Source organism: Gopherus evgoodei, unplaced genomic scaffold (genome assembly GCF_007399415.2).
Source record: "Gopherus evgoodei ecotype Sinaloan lineage unplaced genomic scaffold, rGopEvg1_v1.p scaffold_35_arrow_ctg1, whole genome shotgun sequence".
NCBI lineage: Eukaryota > Metazoa > Chordata > Testudines > Testudinidae > Gopherus > Gopherus evgoodei.
In genome coordinates this window covers 3,497,842-3,518,728 of record NW_022060027.1, presented here as the reverse complement: position 1 = coordinate 3,518,728, position 20,887 = coordinate 3,497,842, and the positions used below count along the sequence as shown (strand labels likewise).

Sequence of the window (20,887 nt, the reverse complement as noted above, 5' to 3'; positions counted from 1 at the left end):
GATGGGGAAGGAAGGGGCCGAGCGCATCATGGGCTTCCTGGTGCTGCAGCCCTCGGCGCAGTTCCTCATTCCGCTCGCACTCGGGCCCCAGGCTTGGTGGAGCTCAGCACTGGGGTGTTGGTGACAGCACTGAGGGGCCCCCACTGCCCATGGCGTCTGCTCTCACCGTCCTCCTCCTCGGTGAGTATCAGAGACAACCAGGGCGTGTGCCCATGGGGGGATCTGAGCCCTGGGTGTAGGATCCAGTTGCTCTGGGATCTGGTCCCTAACGGTCCGTCTCCTTTCCAGGCTGCTGGCTGGCCGGGCAGAGCAGGGTATCGGGAGGTGAGTGTCTGTGAGGAATGGGGCAGCTGGGGGAATTTCCACATTAAGGACGAGAGACATGGGTGTGGGGAGGGGTGCAGATTCCGCAAAGAGGTGATCCTGTCAGATCCCTGTTCCCCTTCACACCCAGAGGTGGGGACTGAGACCTCGCCCCACTCATTACAGGGACGGGCACCACACAGGGTGAATTCACCGGCACTCAAAGCAGGAAATACAGAGTGAAGGCACCAGCCACCCCGCAGCGCCCCCGCACTGTGCCCGGGGAGCTGGCAGGAGCCCAGGGAACGGGTCAGGCAGAGCAGGGCTGTGAGACGTGGACACGCAGAGGGACTGGAGCAAGGCCCCGTTGTGTCTCACCCTCGGCTTGCTGCACACACGTGTCACTGCTTTGCTCGTGGGTCAGGCTCAGCCCGGCCCGGCGGTCGGAACGTCCCCTGAACGGCTTTGGGAATATCCCGTCCGCAAAGGGGCCGCCGGCACCGCGCAGAGCGGAGCTAAATCCCCAGCAGCAGAGAGCGGTTTGGGGCGGAGCAGAGCCAGAGTCTGAGCCCCAGGGGTGCGCAGGAAAATGTTAGAACAACCAGGGGTTTTGCAAATATGTTTTTTTTGTGGGGGACGGATGGCGGGGGCTGTCCTGGGAGCTGCTTGCGCAAAGGACCTGAATTTGGACCAGGAACCCCACAGGGGAGATCCCAATTCACCCCCTGAGTGCAGTGTGGAAAGGGCCAGATCTGCTCTCAGCCCGTCAGATTCAATCTGGAGTCACCCCTGACTGCAGCGGGGACGGGGCTGGATTGACCCTGGAGAACTGAAGGAATCTGAGACTGGAAATCTCCTTCCCCCGTCCTGTGTCCAGGGCCGGCTCGACACCAGCTGAGCAAGTTCGTGCTTGGGGCGGTAGATTCTACGGGGCGGCTTTCGCCCAAGCCGAGGGCAGCACGGCCGTTTTTTTGCTTTTTTTGTTGTTCATTGCTCTGGGCACTTTGTAGGGGGCAGAGGAGGGGAGCACCCTGCAGCAAACCTGGCAGGGCAGCCCGTGTCCTTCCCTCCCCGCCAACCGGAGCGGAGCGGAGCCCTCCCGGCAGGCGACGCGGCGGTCGGGCCACGGGGTGAGCGTCCTACTGATGCACTGGCTGCCCCCGTTCTCCCCCTCCCCTACTAGACCAAGCGCACAATCGGCAGCACAGGGAGTCCCACTGCACCCGCACCCTGGCTCCAGCCGCCCTGTAGGGTTTTGTGTTTTGTTTTTTCCCCTGCTTTGCCGGCCATGCCGTCCCCCACTGCCCACGCTTTGCCGCTCCAGCTGCGCCGTTTTCTTGTTTTGTTCCCCCACACACACACTTTGCCACTCCGGACATGCCGTGGTTTTTTTTTCCTCTGTTTTGCCACTCCGGCGGGGGCCCCTCCTTTTTATTTTTTGTTTGGGGCACCAAAAAAGCCAGACCCGGCCTGGCTGTGCCCCAGGGCCGGGCAGGGGGTGAAACGCTGGAGCAACAGATGGGCAGAGGATTGAATCAGACAGACACAGTTTGTGTCACCCCCACTTACTGCCTGTTTGTTTGTGAATCCAGAGATGTTCTACCCCAAACCCTCCATCTCCGTCAGCCCCAGTGGAGTGATCCCCGTGGGGGGAAACGTCACCATCCGGTGTCGGCATCAGCACCAGAACATGAGGTTCCAACTCTACAAGGCTGGAGATGGGAACTATCTGTCTTACACAGACCCTGCCGGCTCTGAGGCTGAATTTCCCATCACCAGCGCCAGACGGGAACACGGGGGCAGCTACACCTGTCGTTATATCTACAGATCAGGAGGAACTGTCTACTCGGAGCCCAGCGACCCTGTGCAGATCATTGTAGCAGGTGAGGGGCCCATCCCGGCGCCTCGGCTCCCAGCCCCACACCCAGCCAGGCCCCAGGGGGTCTCAGCAAGCCCTGACCCAGCACAGGGGACAACCGGGGTGGAGATGGGGGAAGAAGGGACAGAGTCACTGGGGGGGTCCCCAGCCAGGGGGGAGCAGCAGCCCCTGGAGACGCAGGGCAGGGAGGCTACTTTAACGCTGCCCCTTGTGCGTAGGGACCGGGAGTCGCTATTTAATCCCATGGGGGTGGGGGTGGGGGTGACTGGGGCAGGGCACAGAGAGCTGTGCACCGGGGGTGGGGCGGAGAGGGAGCCGCTCTCCAGAAGTGGGGGTGAGTGGGGCAGGGTGGAGGAGGGGGAGCTGCGCTGGGAGGGTGGGGGTTGGGGTGAGAGGGGAAAGGAGTGGGGCGGGGGAGGAGGGGAAGCTGCGCTGCGAGGGTGGGGGTTGGAGTGAGAGGGGAAAGCAGTGGGGCAGGGTGGGGGAGGGGGAGTCCCACTGCAGGTGGGTGTGGGTGTCAATGGGACAGGGAGTGGGGCAGGGTGGGGGAGGGGGGCCTCGCACCAGGTGGGTGTGGGTGTTAATGGGGCAGGGATTGGGGCAGGGCGGGGGAGGGGGAGTCCCACTGCAGGTGGGTGTGGGTGTCAATGGGGCAGGGAGTGGGGCAGGGCGGGGGAGAGGGAGCCCCGCTGCAGGTGGCTGTGGGTGTCAATGGGGCAGGGAGTGGGGCAGGGTGGGGGAGGGGGAGCCCCGCTGCAGGTGGGTGTGGGTGTCAATGGGACAGGGAGTGGGGCAGGGTGAGGGAGGGGGAGCCCCGCTGCAGGTGGCTGTGGGTGTCAATGGGGCAGGGAGTGGGGCAGGGCGAGGGAGGGGGAGCCCCACTGCAGGTGGGTGTGGGTGTCAATGGGGCAGGGAGTGGGGCGGGGAGGGGGAGGGGGAGCCCCGCTGCAGGTGGGTGTGCGTGTCAATGGGGCAGGGAGTGGGGCAGGGTGGGGGAGAGGGGGAGCCCCGCTGCAGGTGGGTGTGGGTGTTAATGGGGCAGGGAGTGGGGCAGGGTGGGGGAGAGGGGGAGCCCCGCTCCAGGTGGGTGTGCGTGTCAATGGGGCAGGGAGTGGGGCAGGGTGGGGGAGAGGGGGAGCCCCGCTGCAGGTGGGTGTGGGTGTCAATGGGGCAGGGAGTGGGGGAGGGCGGGGGAGAGGGGGAGCCCCGCTGCAGGTGGTGTGGGTGTCAATGGGGCAGGGAGTGGGGCAGGGCGGGGCAGGGGGAGCCCCGCTGCAGGTGTGTGTGGGTGTCAATGGGGCAGGGAGTGGGGCAGGGCGGGGCAGGGGGAGCCCCGCTCCAGGTGGGTGTGGGTGTCAATGGGGCAGGGAGTGGGGCAGGGTGGGGCAGGGGGAGCCCCGCTCCAGGTGGGTGTGTGTGTCAATGGGGCAGGGAGTGGGGCAGGGCGAGCCCCGCTGCAGGTGGGTGTGGGTGGCAATGGGGCAGGGAGTGGGGCAGGGCGAGCCCCGCTGCAGGTGGGTGTGGGTGGCAATGGGGCAGGGAGTGGGAGCCCCGCTGCAGGTGGCTGTGGGTGTTAATGGGGCAGGGAGTGGGGCAGGGCGGGGCAGGGGGAGCCCCGCTGCAGGTGGGTGTGGGTGTCAATGGGGCAGGGAGTGGGGCAGGGCGGGGCAGGGCGAGCCCCGCTGCAGGTGGGTGTGGGTGTCAATGGGGCAGGGAGTGGGGCAGGGTGGGGGAGGGGAGGCCCCGCTGCAGGTGGGTATGGGTGTGGGTGTCAATGGGGCAGGGAGTGGGGCAGGGCGGGGCAGGGGGAGCCCCGCTGCAGGTGGTGTGGGTGTCAATGGGGCAGGGAGGGGGGCAGGGCGAGGGAGGGGAGGCCCAGCTGCAGGTGGGTGTGGGTGTCAATGGGGCAGGGAGTGGGGCAGGGCGGGGGAGGGGGAGCCCCGCTGCAGGTGGGTGTGGGTGTCAATGGGGCAGGGAGTGGGGCAGGGCAAGCCCCGGTCCAGGTGGGTGTGGGTGTCAATGGGGCAGGGAGTGGGGCAGGGCGGGGCAGGGGGAGCCCCGCTGCAGGTGGGTGTGCGTGTCAATGGGGCAGGGAGTGGGGCAGGGCGGGGCAGGGGGAGCCCCGCTACAGGTGGGTGTGGGTGTCAATGGGGCAGGGAGTGGGGCAGGGCGAGGGAGGGGGAGCCCCGCTGCAGGTGGGTGTGGGTGTCAATAGGGCTGGGAGTGGGGCAGGGTGGGGCAGGGGAAGCCCCGCTGCAGGTGGGTGTGTGTGTCAATGGGGCAGGGAGTGGGGCGGGGGAGGGGGAGCCCCGCTGCAGGTGGGTGTGGGTGTCAATGGGACAGGGAGTGGGGCAGGGTGGTGGAGGGGGAGCCCCGCTGCAGGTGGGTGTGGGTGTCAATGGGGCAGGGAGTGGGGCAGGGTGGTGGAGGGGAGGCCCCGCTGCAGGTGGGTGTGGGTGTCAATGGGGCAGGGAGTGGGGCAGGGTGGTGGAGGGGGAGCCCCGCTGCAGGTGGGTGTGGGTGTCAATGGGGCAGGGAGTGGGGCAGGGTGGGGCAGGGGGAGCCCCGCTGCAGGTGGGCGTGGGTGTCAATGGGGCAGGGAGTGGGGCAGGGCGAGCCCCGGTCCAGGTGGGTGTGGGTGTCAATGGGGCAGGGAGTGGGGCAGGGTGGTGGAGGGGGAGCCCCGCTGCAGGTGGGTGTGGGTGTCAATGGGGCAGGGAGTGGGGCAGGGTCCCGGCCGATTAGCTGCCCGGCTCCTGCAGGCTCCAGCAGCAGCCGCTCTTCCCGCCCCCTGGTGGCACAGGCCGGGTACTGCAGGGAGTCCGGTTTAGTGTCCGGTCGGGGGCCCTGCCAGGTTCCCTGTTCAACCCCCTTTCCGGCTGAAAACGGGACACCGGCAGCCCTGGGCCCTGCGGTGCCGGGACCCAGAGACCGGCCCGTGAGTCGCTCTGTCCAGGGCAGGGAACGAGGCAGGGGCCGCACACGGCATGTGAGGATCCCAAGCACTAGGGAGCTGTGACTCGGTGTCTGTGGGGCTGGGAGCCCAGCTCGCAGGGTGGGATTCTGGGTGGGGGGAGCTCTGGGATCTGGGAGAGAATCTCTGCCCCGAGGGCCCCGGATCTGCCCGTGGCTGGGGGAGGCCGGGTCCGGGTGGATGCCTGGGACTGGCTCTCACAGCCTGTCTCCTGTGTGCAGATCCCAGCTTACCCAGACCCTCCATCTCTCTGAGCCCCACTGGGGTTGTGGCCTCAGGGGCAGACGTCACCATCCGGTGTCAGGGGCAGCGCCGGGACGTGAGGTTCTTCCTGCACAAGGCTGGAGACCTGAACCCGCAGCAACACATGGACCGTACTGGGGCCGGGGCCGAGTTCCGCATCCCCACCGTGGGCCGGCAGCACGGAGGGAACTACAGCTGCAGCTACCGGCCCCGGTCAGAGCCCTTCGTCTCCTCGCAGCCCAGCGACACCGTGCAGCTGGTGGTAGCAGGTGAGGGGCCCGGCTCCACATCCCCACTCCCAGCCCCTCACCCAGTTGGGTCCTCGGGGCCTTGGCACTGCCCTGGGCCCAGCAAAGGGGTTGCCCGCCTGGGGAGTCACTGGGGGGTTCCCCAGCCAGGGGGAAGCAGCCGCCGCTGGAGATTTGGGGCTCAGGTGGGATCCTGGTCCCCAGACATCTGTCCCAACTCTGGGAACACATAGAGGAGTCGGGGCCCAGGGACTGCTGAGCCGGCACACACCCCCGCCCCGCCATGAATGACAATGAGGATAGAAGCTGAGTTGCGAGGGGGGGAGGAACATTGCTGTCTCTGTTTCAGCCGCTCCCCCCATCCTGACAGAAACCGGTTCTATTCCACAGGGGGACCCGACCCGACTCAGCTGGGAGTGGCGCCGGCTCCCACAGGCCCGGGCAGCGCGGGGCCAGGTACCGGGGCCAGGGGTGGAATCACCATCGAACCAGCCCTGGAAGGCTCATGCTGCCCAAGGAGCCGCCCCTGGGGGTTGGGGCTGGTTGGGCAGGATGGGGGCAGTGACTCCTGATGCGTGAGCCCAGACACCAGGGGGAGGGGCAGCCCCTGCCCCTCCCTCACCACCAGACCCCCAGCTCCTCCGGCACCTCCTGCCCTGTAGGTTGCTGCCTGGAAGCTACTGGGGGTTCCCAGGAGAGGGACAGGATCTGGGGGCCTGGCTCTGGGGCTGGGACCACCTGGGTGTCCGGGCGGGGCCTGGGACTAGGGTTGCCAGGCGTCCAGTTTTTGACTGGTACATCCAGTTGCAAAGGGACCCTGGCGGGGCAATTGAAAGTCAGGGCAGCTCCAGGGAAGCTGCCGGCATCTCCCTCTGGCTCCGAGGGGCAGGGTGGCCACAGGGGCTCTGAGCACTGGCCCTGCCCTGAGCGCTGGCTCTGCAGCTCCCCATCCCCCTGCCCCAGCCCGGTGAAAATGAGCAAGTGAGTGAGGGTGGGGGACAGCGAGCGATGGGGGGGATGCAGAGAGTGGGGGTGGGGCCATAGGGCAGGGGCTGTTTGTCCACCTGGGCAACCCCCTTGTTGGGGAAGCTGAGGCCAGGGCCAGACCTGCCAGACGAGGGGTTGGGGGCTCTGCTCCTGGGGCAGCACCAGCTGCTGATCTCCCCGTCCGAGCTGCTGAGTGACTCTCCCCTTCCCCCCACAGCAGCCCCCCCGGGGCACCCAGATTTCACCTACGCCAACATCGCCCGCCTGGGGCTGGGCGCCGCGGTCCTACTCGTCCTGGGGCTGATCCTGGCTGAGGCCCGTTACCGCTGCCTGAGGGAGGTGTCCTAGGTGAGGTGACCCCCCCGTTCTGTGCCCGTTGCTCCCCCCAGGGGCTGGGCCCATGGTAACATGGGCCCCTCTAACCCGCCGTGTCTCCCCCAGGAGCCTGGATCTGGTCATGTGGAGAAGAGAATCTCCCCAAGGGATGAGCCACTTCCCCTCGGGGGGCTGAGATGCCAGCACAACCCCCGCTGCCCCCAAACACCCCTGCCTTTGAGAATCCGCCCCGACTGCTCCCAACCCGACAGTCACACCCCAGGAGCGAACCCCGACCCCCCGCCTAGAGGGTGCTGGGCTGGACTCACTAGACCTTACTGACCTCCCAGAGTCAGGGGGAGAACCCAGGAGTCCTGGCTCGCAGGTGGATGCAACAGACAAGGCAGCTGCTGCTGATGTGTCCTGCCATCCGGACTAGGGGGTTCAGGAGCAGTGTGGGGTACAAACCGACCCCTAGATGCAGGCAGCTATTATTTGAGGGGGAGGGAAAGTGGGCAGGAAAGAGTGGATGGGGTCAGGGGCAAGCGTGAGGTGCCGGACGTCAGGCGAGGGCGCCCCCTGGCAGTAGCACCAGCTACTCTGGAGGGGGGAGCTACCGCGGGAAACCACTAGGGGGAGACCTGGCTCCATGGAGGGGCATCCACCAGCCAACGTATCCCCTGGCTATGTACAGCCCCGTGCACCCTGCCTGAGCTGAGGGGGGTGTCACTCCTTGTCCCAGGGGACGGTCCTGGCCAGCTCCTGCAGCTGCTCTCGGTAAACCTGGGCAAAGCACTTGCTCTGCGCCGTGGTGAAATGGTTCTTCCAGTCACTGACAACCCCTGCGAAGCAGAGACACTGGATGGGACAGCAATTCTGTGTGGCGGGGGCACCTCCTGCTGGGAGAGGTGGGGCTAGGGATGTGGGGAGCCCCCCCACCCCACATCCAGTGTTCCCACCCTGCTCCCCACAACGCCCCCCACTGGGAGAGTATTTCCATAGCAGCTGTGCCATGTGCCAGAAGGTGGGATTAGGGTATAGGGCACTGGGCTGGGGGTGGGGTCAGGCCTCTTGGTTCTATCTCTGGCTCCAGGAGGGGAGTGGGGTCTAGTGGTTAGAGCTGGGGGGTGGGGCTGGGAGCCAGGACTCCAGGGTTCTAGCTGATGCTCTGGGAGGGGAGTGGGTGACTCCCACTGGCGGCTGGCAGAGCAGAAAGGGTACCCCAGGGCTTTGTTCCTCCCACCTGCCCCGTACAGTGGGTGCCCGTTGGCAGGAGGGGCTGGTGTGGAGGGCACAGCGGCAGGGGTGTCCCACTGCTGCGTCTGGGGTGGCACGGCCTGGCTAGAACCTGCCCAGAGGGGGCAAGGGCAGATGGGGGCAGTTGCAGTGGGGCAGGGGCAGACGCGGGGGGCAGAACCACTCATGTGCCCAGCTTTCCTCAGGGAAAGACCTTTGCGTGGGCCATGAAGTCCCCGGGCACCAGGCTGTAGGCAGCCAGTGGGTTCTGCCTTGTGGCCCAAAAGGAGGTGTCTCTGCCACGCAGGCCAGGGCTTCAGCAGCTAAATCCTTGCCCAGGAAATGGCAGATCCTCCCCACACTGCCCAACAGGTCCTGTGCAGGTCGGGGGGAAAGGAAGCGGGGGAGTCATGGCCTCAGGGACTCGGGGGGGCAAGGGCTACGTGCCCTGACGAGGGATGTGCCCATCCGCCACTGCGTTCTCCTGGCCCCCTCTGCTCCCAGACGGTCCAAGCCCCTCCCTTCTGCCCCCAGATTCCCTGCTGCTGGGATCCCCTCCCCCTCCATTCCCAGCTTCCCCCAGCCCCTCCCTCTGCCCCCTAGGTCCCTCCTCTGCTGTCCCCTCCATTTGCAGCCCCTCTGACACCCCCCCTGCCAGCTCCCACCCACCCCCGGTTGGGATTCCCCCCACATTCTATCCAGGGACATGCTAGACTGTACCCCAGCCCCAGGTCCCTAGCCCCCCTCCCCTGCTAGGCTCCCCTCCATCTCCCTCCTGCCCCATCTGCTGCAGCTCCTCGTCGCTGATCCAGAAGACGTTCTCATGGCCCCCCAGCCCTAGCCAGCCCTTGACGTGGTCAAACCAGGAGCCAAACTGAACTAGAAACGAGAAGTAGGTCACCAGGGGGAATAGCCCCACAGAGTAGACGAGGCTTCTGACCCCAGCCAGGAGCTTAAAAGATTTGACTGGGTGCTGAGACCAGAACCCAGCCCTACCCCCAATGCAGTCAGGAGTGACTCTGGCTTGACCCCAGGGGAGCTGAGATCAGAACCTGGCCCCTAGTCTCCAGCAGAGCACGTACTGCCCAGTCACTGCGGTTGCTCTCCGTGCAGCTGATGTGACATGCACTCCAATGCTGAAGCAGGGTGAGTGATGGAGCTAGACTCCGTAGCTCTGGGAGAGGCTCGCCCCCTCTATAGAGCAGCTGGGAACATGCAGGGGCGGGGAACCTACAGAAAATACCAGTTTTCTGACAAAAATGTGAAAACAGGAATATTTCGATTCTGAAGTGCTGCTGCAATGCCTCATGGGAGCTGTTGTCTGGGTGCCTTGTGTCCCCGTTCATATCTATGGGCTGGACTACGTTTCCCATGATGCACCATGGGCTCGCCTCTCAAAGTGGAGGTGGTACATCATAGGAGTGCCTGGCTGTGGTGCACCATGGGAACTGTAGTTCAGTGTCCTCATTCTCCTTTATAAGCCAGGTGCCTTAGCTGGACCTCATCTCCCATGATGCACCACAGGCTTCCCTGTGGGAGGGAAGGTGGTGCATCATGGGAGTATCTGGCCATGGTGCATTATTGGAGATGTAGTCTGGCTGGAGAGCCCAGCTCATTGAGGAGAATGGGGACATGGTGAAGGCACCCAAACTACAACTCCCATGATGTACGGAATAGCATGGCTACGGAGCTAGACTGCAGTGTGTCATGGGAATGCCTAGCTGTGATGAAGTTGGGGATTTTTGTAGTGTTTTCCATGAATAGTGTGTGTGTGCCTCAGTTTCCCTGTGTGCTGCATGTGTAACAAGGTGGTGGGAGAGGATTGTTGGGGCAGAGGACCAGATGTGACCTGGCCTGGCATCCAGGACCCCCGGACAACAGCCTGGAGATGCGGTGCCGTAATAAGTGGTGACCTGGTGTCTAAGAGACCCACCCCAGCTTGGCAGCCAGCTGATTCTGGCCAGTGGGAGGACAGTGGGCTGAGGGGAGAGAACCCCAGTGACCTGACCAGCTGGTTCCAGCCAGAGGGGAACAAAGGAGAGAAGGGAGGGGCCCCAGCAACCTGTTTACCTGTAGAGAAGACAATGGACAGAGGGGGGCTTGGGGCTGGTGATATCAGATGCCCAGCTGGGAAGCAAGGGGGCTCGGGGCTGGAGAAGGGGATCATGCAGAGCCCACCTGGATGCAGGGGAGACTGGGATGTGCTGTGCTGGGGGAGGCCAGGCCGGAGGCCCTGAGAGTTTCCTGTGCTGGGTTCAATGCTCAATAACCCCTCCTGTTTTACGCTGGCTGAGAGTCGCTCCGGGCTAGAGAACAGGGGGGCATTATTCCCTCTGGGAGTGGAGGCCCTGAGGGTCCGGAGCGAGTGGACTCCCTGGGGGGGCCCACTGCAGAGACAGACGTGCTAAGGCTCCGAGAGCTGCGGCTCCAGGAGGTGGAGGGGCCTGACCCCGAGAGAGAGTGGACCCCCGAGAAGGGCTGTTGCACTGAAGGGGGGTCCCCCTCACAGACCTCACGGGACCAAGATTGGGCACAACCTGGGAGTCTGTGCCAGAATCCCCCATGGCCATGGGGCAGATTCACACTGAAACATTCAGGACGGGGGAACCCAGGCGCCCCCTAATCACAAGGAGCAGCTTCCATTTCCCCCCCCCAGCCCCTCAGGCCCTGACCCACAATGTTCCCTCACATTCTCCCACCCCCAATATTCCCCTGCCCCTCCCAGCCCAGGTAGGTGCCCTTTTCTAGAGGGCAGCCTGGCGCCAAGCCCACTGGAGACACCGGGAGAGGGCGGCCATCTTAACTGAGGGCAGGAGGGATGGGCCTTTGAGGGGAAATGGGGCAGAGGACAGGGGTATGAGGCGGGATAGGCCGTGGTGGGGGAAGGGTGTGAGGGGGGCAGGCTGGGCGGGGAGTGAGGAGGGATAGGCAATGATGGGGGCAGGGTCCCTCGGGGGGACTTGAATGGGGATAGACCAGGGGGCAGGCTGGGAGATAGGGGGGCAGGCAGAGGTGTGGGGTGTTAGTTGTGAGTGACAGGCCAGGGAAGGGAATGACTCTTCTATGCAGCAAATCTGCTGCTTGTCACCCTCCTGCTCTGTGGTGTTACCCAGCGCAGTGTCAGAGCAAAGGACGGGTGATGGCGAGACCATCATGCCTGGGTCCTGGCTCCCAGCCCCCTGCTCTCACCACTAGAACCCACTCCCCTCCCGGAACTGGGAATGGAGCCCCCTGACCCCAGATTCCTGCTGTCCTCTAGCCAATGGCGTATAAACAAAGCCTGTATCACGTCCCTCTCTAGGGGTCCTGGCCACATAACCACTGACAGTGTCTCCTCCAGCTCGGGGCAGGGTCTCTGCGGGGGCATTAGAAGGTCCCTGGGTCTCTCCCAGCTGGTGACCCGTTGAGGGCCCGGGATGGAATTTCTCTTTCTCTGATTTTCTTTTGAACCTGGTTTATTTAATTCACACACTGAGAAAAGCCCCTTAGAACCCGGTGTTACAGTGTAAACCCGTCATCACTGCTCAGCTATGGGGCAAGGGGCAGCAAACCCAGGTGTCCCCCATCGCGCCCACTCCTCACTCGGTGCCACGGCTCGTGTCGCAGGTGGGCAGGTTGGCAGGCTGAGCGGGAAGGCTGCAGTCAAACCCTCCAGCACCAGGAAATGCCACCAATAAGTTTTCCTTAACTCTGCTCCCTTTAATTGCATGATCACGTATTAATTTTACTTACATGGGTCACCAGCCAGCTTTGAACTCAGAGTGCAACAAAGCAGGCGGGGTGTTTGAGTGGGTGGGTGCAGGGGGGGGCTATGTCTGTGAATCTGCATGGAAATACAGTAGAACCTGAAAGTTACAAATACCTCGGGATTGGAGGTTGTTCGTAACTCTGAAATATTCACTACGCTGAACAAAACGTTATTTTTGGTCTTTCACAAGTTTACAACTGACCATTGACTTCATACAACTGAACATGGACTTGGCACAGCTTCAAAACTTTACTATGCCGAAGAAAAATGCTGCTTTTAACCATCTAAATTGAAATGTAACAAGCACAGAAACAGTTTCCCCTTGTCAAATCTTCCTTTTTAAACTTTCCCTTTATGTGTTTAGCACTTTATTTTAACACAGAACTGTTCTGTATTGGGTGTGTTTTTTTAAGTTAGCTCTGCTGCCCTCTGATCGCTCACTTCCAGTTCCAAGTGAGGGGTGTGGTTGGTTGGTCAGTTTGTAACTCTGAGGTTCTACTGTAGTGATCGGTGGAAGATTGAAGACAAGACCCTGTGGTCTCCTGGCTCCCAGCCCGATGCACCTTCCCCAGTGCTGCAGGGTACACAGAGGGTGACTTCTCCCCCCTTCCCCACAGAGACAAGCTGGGAGCTGCATGATGCTTGGCCAGACCGATGGGCCCAGGGTTTCCTGGGTTTTGCAGGAACCTCTGCTTGCTTTGGCTACCCTAGATTTCACCTGCAGATTAGAGACAATATGTGATGGACACAGGAAGAGATGACATGTCATCGACTTCCTGTAGCTGGAGCCACCAGCTGAGTTCCTTATTTGGCATCTGCTCTCATCATCCGCTTCCTCAGAGACAGATAAAGCTAGGCCATGTGCCCTGGGTGTAGGGGAGGGAATCTGACACCAGGGCGTGTGCCCATGAGGGTGGGGGATCTGAGACCAGGCTGTAAGAACCAGTTGCTCTAAGATCTGGTCCCTAATGCGCCGTCTCCTCTCCAGGGTGCTGGCTGGTGGATGGAGCGGGGTGTCCAGACATGAGTATCTCTGGGGCTGGAGAAATTTTATTGTTAAGGGTGGGGTGGGGAGGAGCTGACCCCAGAACATTCCCATCAAAAATCAGTTCAACTTCCTTGTATAGACCCTGGAGGACTGAGACCAGAACTCCATCCTGCACCCATTGCAGTCAGGGGTGACTCTGGATTGACCCTGGAGGACTGAGACCAGAACTCCACCCTGCACCCAGTGCAGTCAGGAGTGACTCTGGATTGACCCTGGGCACTGCTGAGATCAGAACCTGGCCCTTCCCCTAGTGCAGTCAGGGGTGACTCCGGATTGACCCCGGGGACTGCTGATATCAGAATCCAGCCCACATGTTTCCTGTAGATGCAGTGAGGTGTCTGCTAGACCTGGCGCTGTCCCTGGGGCTGGGTGCAGGTTACAGACACACGGGGAGGGGTTTGTGTCTCCCCATCACACTCCTGTTTGTGTGTGAACGCAGAGCTCCCTATGCCCGGACCCTCCATCTCTGTCAGCCCCAGCGGGGTGATCGCCCTGGGGCGAGCTGTCACCATCCGCTGCCAGTGTCGGTGCGAGGCCAGGAGGTTATTTCTGTATAAAGGTGGAATCCAAATCTGGGAGCTGAATGCTGCTGCGGATGGGGGTGAATTCACCATCCCCAGCACCAGGCGGGAAGACGGAGGGTACTACAGCTGCCGATCTCGCTCCAGATCGGAGCCACCCGACTGATTGGATCCCAGTGATTATGTGTGGCTCATTGTAGCAGGTGGGAGGCCTGGCTCATAAGAATGTCCATACTGGGTCCCTACCATATCAAAGATCCCTCTAGCCCAGTATCCCGTCTTCCGATAGTGTCCAATGCCAGGTGCCCCAGAGGGAATGAACAGAACAGGCAATCAGCGAGTGATTCACCCCCTGTTGCCCTCCCAGCTTCTGTGCTTGCTGTCCCCACTCCCAGTCCCACACCCAGCCAGATCCACAGGGTGTCTCTAGGCCAATAGACCCTCAGAGCCAGGCTCTGACCTGAGCCCTGGGCCCAACAGAGGGGACGTCCATCCAGGGAGTGGGGTGTGACGTTATTGATATAATCTGGGACTGTATAGAACATGGTTGCAACCAAGGTCCTGTAGTGGCACCAAATCTTATGTAAAAGGGGGTCATATAAGGTGTCCAAGACCAGGTTATGGGTTGCTGGTTATGATTATGCTGTCTGTATGTATGTATCATTTTGTAGTTGGAGTTAAGAGTATTGGCTCTGTACTGTCTGTATTTCAAACTTAGGCTGTGCTTCTGGGAGACATCCCAGACAAGTTGGTGTTAGCTCTGCCTAGCCTGCTTGATGGCCCATTAAGGACCATCAGCTACACAATTGACCCAGTGAGAGAAAGCAGATATGCCTTGTACTCAGCAAAGTATGCAGGGACTTGCCCATGTGACTCCAGACTCCATTTTGCTGTAATTTTCCACAGTAAGAACAAAGACGTGTTCTTACACCTAGAAAAGCCTATATAGGGCTGATGCCTCATCTCCGTCTTGTCTTCAATCCTGCTTCTTACCTCTGGACGGACTTTGCTACAAACTGAAGCTCTGAACAAAGGACTGATGACCCATCCCAGCGGGGGATCTTCCAGAGACTTGATTTGAACCTGCAATTTGTTCCATCACTGATAGAAGCCTGAACCAAGAACTGTGCCATTACTGTATGTAATTGATTCCATTTAACCAATTCTAGCTCTTATCTCTATCTTTTCCCCTTTATGAATAAACCTTTAGATTTTAGATTCTAAAGGGTTGGCAACAGTATGATTTGGGGGTAAATCTGATGTGTATATTGACCTGGGTCTGGGGCTTGGTCCTTTGGGATTGAGAGAACCGTTTTCTTTTATTGGGGTGTTGGTTTTCATAACCATTCATCCCCAGGATGAGTGGCACTGGTGGTGATACTGGGAAACTGGAGTGTCTAAGGGAATTGCTTGTGTGACTTGTGGTTAGCCAGTGGGGTGAGACCAAAGTCCTCTTTGTCTGGCTGGTTTGGTTTGCCTTAGAGGTGGAAAACCCCCCAGCCTTGGTCTGTAACTGCCCTGTTTTAAGCGATTTGTCCTGAATTGGCACTCTCAGTTGGGTCCCGCCAGAACCGCAGCGTCACAGCGGGACCCAACTCGGGCCTTGGCTACATTTGAGAGTTACAGCACTGGTGGTGGCTTTACAGCTTTGTAACTCACTCCCCGTCCACACGGGCAAGGCACATACAGCGCTGCCTCTCCGTGGCTACAGCGCTACTTGTACTCCACCTCCACGAGAGGAATAAAGGGTATAACGCTGCTGCTGCTGCTCTGGGGCGCCAGTGTAAACAGGGAATAACCTTAGTACGCAGGGACTGACCTCCGGAAGCTTCCCGTGATCCTTTTAAGTGAAGGTCCCGCTCTCTGCTTTGTTGTGAACTCCGGGCTCCAGAGCTGTTTATCGAAAAAACAAACACAGCCCCTGTTTGCTGTGAATGAGCAGAGGCAGGGGGGCTCCCTTTGGAACGCCCACAGCTGGTGTTTGCTTAAAGAGACGGGGAGGGAGGGGGCTTGAGGAGAGAAGCAGCGGCGGCGGGCGGGAGAGACGGAAGTGGGGGGTCCATTTCGGCAAGGCTGCTTATCTGGTCTGTGAGGGAAAAAACGAACAGCTGCTGTTTGCTTTCAGTGAGTGAGAGAGGGGTGGGGAAGGGGTCGGAACTTGCAAGGCAGCTGCGCACACGGTGTCGGCTCCAAAAATCCTCTCTCTCTGTCTCCTCCACGCTCCCCGTCACACTCCACCCCACCCTCCCTTTTGAAAAACACGTTGCAGCCACTTGAACGCTGGGGTAGCTGCCCACAATGCACCGCTCCCAATGCCGCGGCAGATGCTGCAAATGTGGCCACGACAGTGCGCTGGCAGCTGGCAGTGTGGACAGACTGTAGTGCTTTCCCTACTCAGCTGTACGCAGACAGGTTTAACTCTCAGCGCTGTACAGCTGCAAGTGTAGCCATACCCTGAGAGTGCCAATTCAGGACAAATCGCTTAAACAGGGCAGTTACAGCCCAAGGCGGGGGTTTTTCCACGGCTCCTCAGCCTGGCCAGCTCCAGCTCATGCTGACGCTGTTTCTCTTTCTCCTCCAGCTCATGCTGACGCTGCTTTTCCCGTTCCTCCTGCTCCTGCTTCAGTTCTTGCCTCCTTAACTGGAGCTCTTCCCGTCTCAGCTCCCTATCATATTCCAGCCGCATCTGTTCCAGGGACAGGGAGCTTCGCCGGGACGATCCCTGCTGGCCACCAGCCCTTGTTCAGGTCACCCCCTCTCTGCCAGAGTCAAGCTGCAGACTCCGCCGCCCCTGGGACTGCTCGCTGCAATCCCCTGGGAGGCCCTGTTACTGCAAAAGTCCTTCTCTCTGGTCACACACCCTCAGGGGTTAATCGCCCCCTGAAACCGGCTCTCTCCAACTCTTCAGCATGCCTGGTTCTTGTCAATCCCCCTTTGTTTTACTGCTCCCCGGTCGCTTACTGCAGGAAGCCCCATCAACGGGGTGCAGTACATCCCACTGCTACCACCAGTTGTCACGGAGTGTGGGGGAGTCAGGGCCCTGCACCCCCGGCTTCCTGCGATTCACCGTGATTCTCAGCCAGCCAGTAAAGCAGAAGATTTATTTAGACAACAAGAACACAGTCCAAGACAGGTCTTGCAGGCACGGACAACAGGATCCTCCCCAATTAGGTCCATCTTGAGGTTGCAGAGGCACCACAGCCCCATTGGGGAATCAGGCCCCATCTGAGCTTCCCTCCATTCCCCAGCCAGATCCTGAAACTCTCTCACTCCCCAGCATCTCCTCCCCCAGCCTTTGTTCAGCTTCCCGGGCAGAGGTGTCACCTGGCCTCTAATCCCTTCCTGAGTTCTCACGTTACATGCTCAGGTACCTTTCCTCAAGGCCGGTCTTCCATCCCCCCATGCAGATCGTCCTCCCAGGCCAACCCTCCCCACTCAGCATTCAAAGACCACATCAAGAACAGTCCCAGTTTGTCACAGCATCTAGGTCCCCTCGGCCTCTCCTTGCCCTGCCCCAGCCACCCCTCCATTGGTTTCTTGCAGATGGATCTGCACCATTGCCCTGCTGAGGGGTAGGGGACCCCGTGTCTCTTGTGTCGCTAGCCCAGCTCTCTCAGTCTCAGATTCGGGGAAAAGCATCCAGGAGACTGTCCCTGCAGGCCCCTGTATCAGCCTCGTCAGCGGGGCCAGGCTGTGGGGATGGGGCACAGTGACCGTGCCGGGGTCTGTGTTTCACGGCCTGTCTCCTGCTGCCTGCAGAGTCCAGCTACCCCAAACCCAACATCTCCCTGCGCCCCAGCGGCCAGGTCACCCCAGGGGGAGCCGTGACCATCCGGTGTGAGTGTCGGTGTCGAGGAGTGAGAGTCCTTCTGAGTAAAGCTGGAGACCCGGATGCACGGCACTCGATGGACCCCGCGGGGGATGTGGCTGAGTTTCCCATCCGCAGTGTGAGCCAGAGAGACGCAGGGAGCTACAGGTGCCGATACAGCACCAAGTGGAACCTGCCTGTCTGATCGGAGCCCAGTGACCCCGTGGAGCTGGTGGTAGCAGGTGAGGGGCCCAGTTTGGCATCCTGCTCCCAGCCCCACACCCAGCTGGATACTCAGAGGGGCTCAGCGCTGATGGGACGCTCAGAGCCAGGCTCTGCCCTGAGCCCTGGGCTCAGCAGAGGGGGCGCCGAGCTGGGGAGTGGGGATGGAGCCACTAGGGGGTTCCCCAGCCAGGGGGGAGCAGAAGCTGCTGGAAATTCAGAGCAGAGGAAGGGGGGGATCCCTGCCCCCGGAGGGGCTTCAGAACAGGGGGTCTTTCCCAGGGGCTGCCCAGCCAGCATCAGCCCCAGTGCTGAATTCACTCCCCACCAGCCGCGGCCCAATCACAGAGTCACCGTTTCAGCCCCTTCCCGCTCCAGGCCTGGGTGCTCAGTTCCCTCCCTCCCCCATCCCAGCCAATGCTCATTTTAATCCCACAGAGGGAACCGACCCAGCTGGGCCCCAGCAGCTGGATCCCCCCCCTCCCCCCGACAGAGCCGGAGGGAGAAGGTGAGCGGGAGAAATGGAACAATTCACCCCCCAGGGAACAGGGCTCCCAGCTCAGACGCCCAAGGGGCCATTCGGGTGTTTGGAGGGGGAATGGTCCCTGCAGACAACTGGTCGGTTCAGTTCTTCTATATAAAGGGTGATGGACAGATCCATGGGGACCGACGGCCACAGGTCAGTGGGAATGTGGGTCCTTGGGAACGTAGGGCGGTGGACAAACAGGAGTGCGTCTGGTGATAGATAGAAAGATAGACTAAGACTTTGTCTACATGAAACCTGGACCTGAAATGACGAATCCCGTGTGGTTCCCAACCCCCACTGGTGATCTCAGAGAGAGTCTGGGCCATAGGCACCGACTCCGTGGGTGCTCCAGGGCTGGAGCACCCATGGGGAAAAACTGGTGGGTGCTCTGCACCCACCAGCAGCTCCCCGCCCCTCCCCCCCGCCCAGCTCACCTCCGCCTCCTCCCCTTAGCGCGCCACGTGCCTGCTTTTCCCCCCAGCTCCCAGAGATTGTGCCTTGAAACAGCTGTTTCGCACGGCTGGGAGGGATGAGGGAGGAGGAAGAAGGCGGCACGCTCGGGGAAGAGGTGGAGCCGGGCGGGGATTTGAGGAAAGGGTCCAAGAGGGGCAGGGAAGGGGCAAAGTTGGGGCAGGGCCGGGAGGGCGCAAGCACCCACTGGCGTCAGGGAAACTTGGCGCCTATGGTCTGGGCTGTCGGAATTACACCCGCCGCCTTCCCCTCCCGGTTTGATAAAGCCCCGGTTGGCAGACAAGCTCCCCTGTAGCTCTACAGACACAGGGACGTTCCTCCTCCGAAATAGGAACAGCTGCACCCAGACCTGCTCCGCAGTGACTCCAGGTGTGAATGGCACCTCCTGGCCTGTCTCTGCTACAGAGAAACAGGAGGAAGTGAGCATCTCCCCCAGGGTGAACTAAAATCCATCCTTCCCCTCCCAAGGAATGACAGTGAAAAATCGATGCTGAGTCAGCAGCTGGGGGAGATCGCCAAATTGCTGTTTCGTCCCCTCCCCAGGCCCTGATGGACACTGGTTCTATTCCCAGAGGGGGAACCGACCTGATCCAGCCTGGAGCAGTGCTGGATCCCACCCGCCTGGGCAGCAAAGGGCCAGGTACTGGGGCTGGGGGCATAGGCGCCAACTTCTCATGGCACCGGTGGGTGCTCGCGCCGCCCCAGCCCCACCCTGACTCCACCCTTGCCCTGCCCCCCTTCCCCAGAATCCCTGCCCCTATTGGATCCCTCCCCAAATCCCCACCCCGGCCCTGCGTCCTCCCCTGAGCACACCCCGTCCCTCCCAGGCTCTAATCTTTGTCCTTTTCTCTAAGCACCAGACCCCACACCCCGGGCTCCAACTAGAACCAGGGAGAGAACCCAGGAGTCCTGGCTCCCAGCCCCTCCCCCCAATCACTATACCCCATTCCCCTCCCAGAACCGGGGTATATAACAGGGAAGTTGCTGGGGCATCTGGTTCACGCAGAGTTTCACTGGCAGTAGCAGAAACACCAAGCGAGCGCTGGCTCTGGGCAGACTTCGCCTTTTGTGGATTTATCCACTGCTCCTTTAACAACTCGGGATCTACATTTATCCCTCCTTCCTCCGCTCACGAGGGCCACAAACCACAACTCCCACCCCTCATCCTGTCTCTGTGCCACACCACTCGGCTAAGAACAGCATCTGCAGCGACATTACCTGAGAAGGAGGTTGTCCAGGCCCCTCCATCCTCATGCTCCAGGGCGGGTGCTGGGCCCAGATGGGTCAGGAAGAAATTTCTGTCCCGTTCCATGGGAGAGGGTCTCTCCGTGGCGGGCACTGTTTGTGGGTGCCCTCCTCTGCTCTGAGCTGCTGCTCCAGGGAGGCTACACGGGCCTGTTGGAAAAGGTCAGGGCAACCTGGGCACCTCTTGACACCTCCTGAGACTCCCCCATTTCCAGATGGTCCCTGGACAGGGCAGCTCACATGTGGGGCTGGGAGGTGATGCGGGGCAAGAGGGGGGGACCAGGCAGCTGCAGGAGGGGATGTGGTTTGCTGGGCGTTGCAGGGATCTGGCTTTGCTTTGACCACGGTAGTTTTGGGCTGGAGATTGCAAAGAAACCACCTGATGGGGAAGAAAGGGGCCGAGTGCATCATGGGCTTCCTGGAGCTGCAGCCCCCGGCGCAGTTCCTCATTCCCCTCGCACTCGGGCCTCAGGCTGGGTGGAGCTCAGCACTGGGGTGTGGGTGGCTGTTTTGACGAGCCCCCCCCCACTGGCCCATAATGGCGTCTGCTCTGACCGTCCTCCTCAGTAAGTATTGGGACAGCCAGGGCATGTGTGTCCAGGGGGGCGGGGATCTGGGGGTTGGATCCAGTTGCTCTGGGATCTGGTCACTAACCAGCCGTTTCCTCTCCAGGCTGCTGGCTGGCTGGGCACAGCGGAGTGTGGGGAAGTGAGTATCAGTTTGTGGGGCAGAGGGTAACATCAAGGCCGGGGGAGGGGAACTGAGCCCTGAACCTTCCCCAAAACTCAATCCAAACTTCCCCTGTGAGCTCAGACCTGGCCCCATTCTTCTCTTCCCCGCCCCACTCCACCAGGGAGTAACTAGGAGCTGACTCTGGCTCCTGGGGGCTGACAAAGCAGCTGGGAACTGTCCCCTGGTTCAATGTCCTTGCCCCCCAGGCTGTGAGGACTGGGGTGGGGCGGGCAGCGCGTGGATTTATTTCAGCTCGTGCAAAGGCTAACAAGGCCCGTCCACGGGCTCTAGATCCCCTTGGGGAACCGAAACATTCCCGTTCAGTGCAGCCGTGCGGGAGAAACCCCCAGATTCACCCCCAAAAGCTCCCTCCCCTGCACT

At 61.2% G+C, this 20,887-nt stretch overlaps 2 protein-coding genes across 3 annotated transcripts in view; both read left to right on the top strand.

The window, feature by feature from the left end:
* Positions 1-20,887, top strand: part of LOC115641675 (immunoglobulin superfamily member 1-like) — a 95,539-nt gene that overhangs the window by 33,380 nt on the left and 41,272 nt on the right. The window contains exons 5-6 of the mRNA XM_030545004.1: positions 19,104-19,169; positions 20,447-20,482. Of these exons, the coding sequence (XP_030400864.1) occupies positions 19,104-19,169; positions 20,447-20,482 (102 nt within the window). The remainder of the gene's footprint in view (positions 1-19,103; positions 19,170-20,446; positions 20,483-20,887) is intronic.
* On the top strand, positions 86-8,043 carry LOC115641599 (T-cell-interacting, activating receptor on myeloid cells protein 1-like). Of its 2 annotated transcripts, XM_030544896.1 has the most exons (8): positions 86-180; positions 289-324; positions 1,314-1,433; positions 1,896-2,186; positions 5,378-5,668; positions 6,038-6,103; positions 6,852-6,982; positions 7,076-8,043. In XM_030544896.1, exons 1-7 carry the CDS (start codon positions 150-152, stop codon positions 6,980-6,982), a joined length of 966 nt encoding a protein of 321 aa, XP_030400756.1. In that variant the 5' UTR covers positions 86-149; the 3' UTR covers positions 7,076-8,043. The 2 variants fall into 2 exon arrangements, with proteins under 2 accessions (XP_030400756.1, XP_030400757.1); XM_030544897.1 differs by lacking the exon at positions 6,038-6,103.

Bases quoted from the DNA above. Each gene is read 5' to 3' on its own strand.
- LOC115641599 (XM_030544896.1), top strand. From the start codon at position 150: ATGGCGTCTGCTCTCACCGTCCTCCTCCTCG. The intron at 181-288 runs GTGAGTATCAGA...TCTCCTTTCCAG, and splicing joins TCTCACCGTCCTCCTCCTCG to GCTGCTGGCTGGCCGGGCAG. The intron at 2,187-5,377 runs GTGAGGGGCCCA...TCCTGTGTGCAG, and splicing joins TGTGCAGATCATTGTAGCAG to ATCCCAGCTTACCCAGACCC.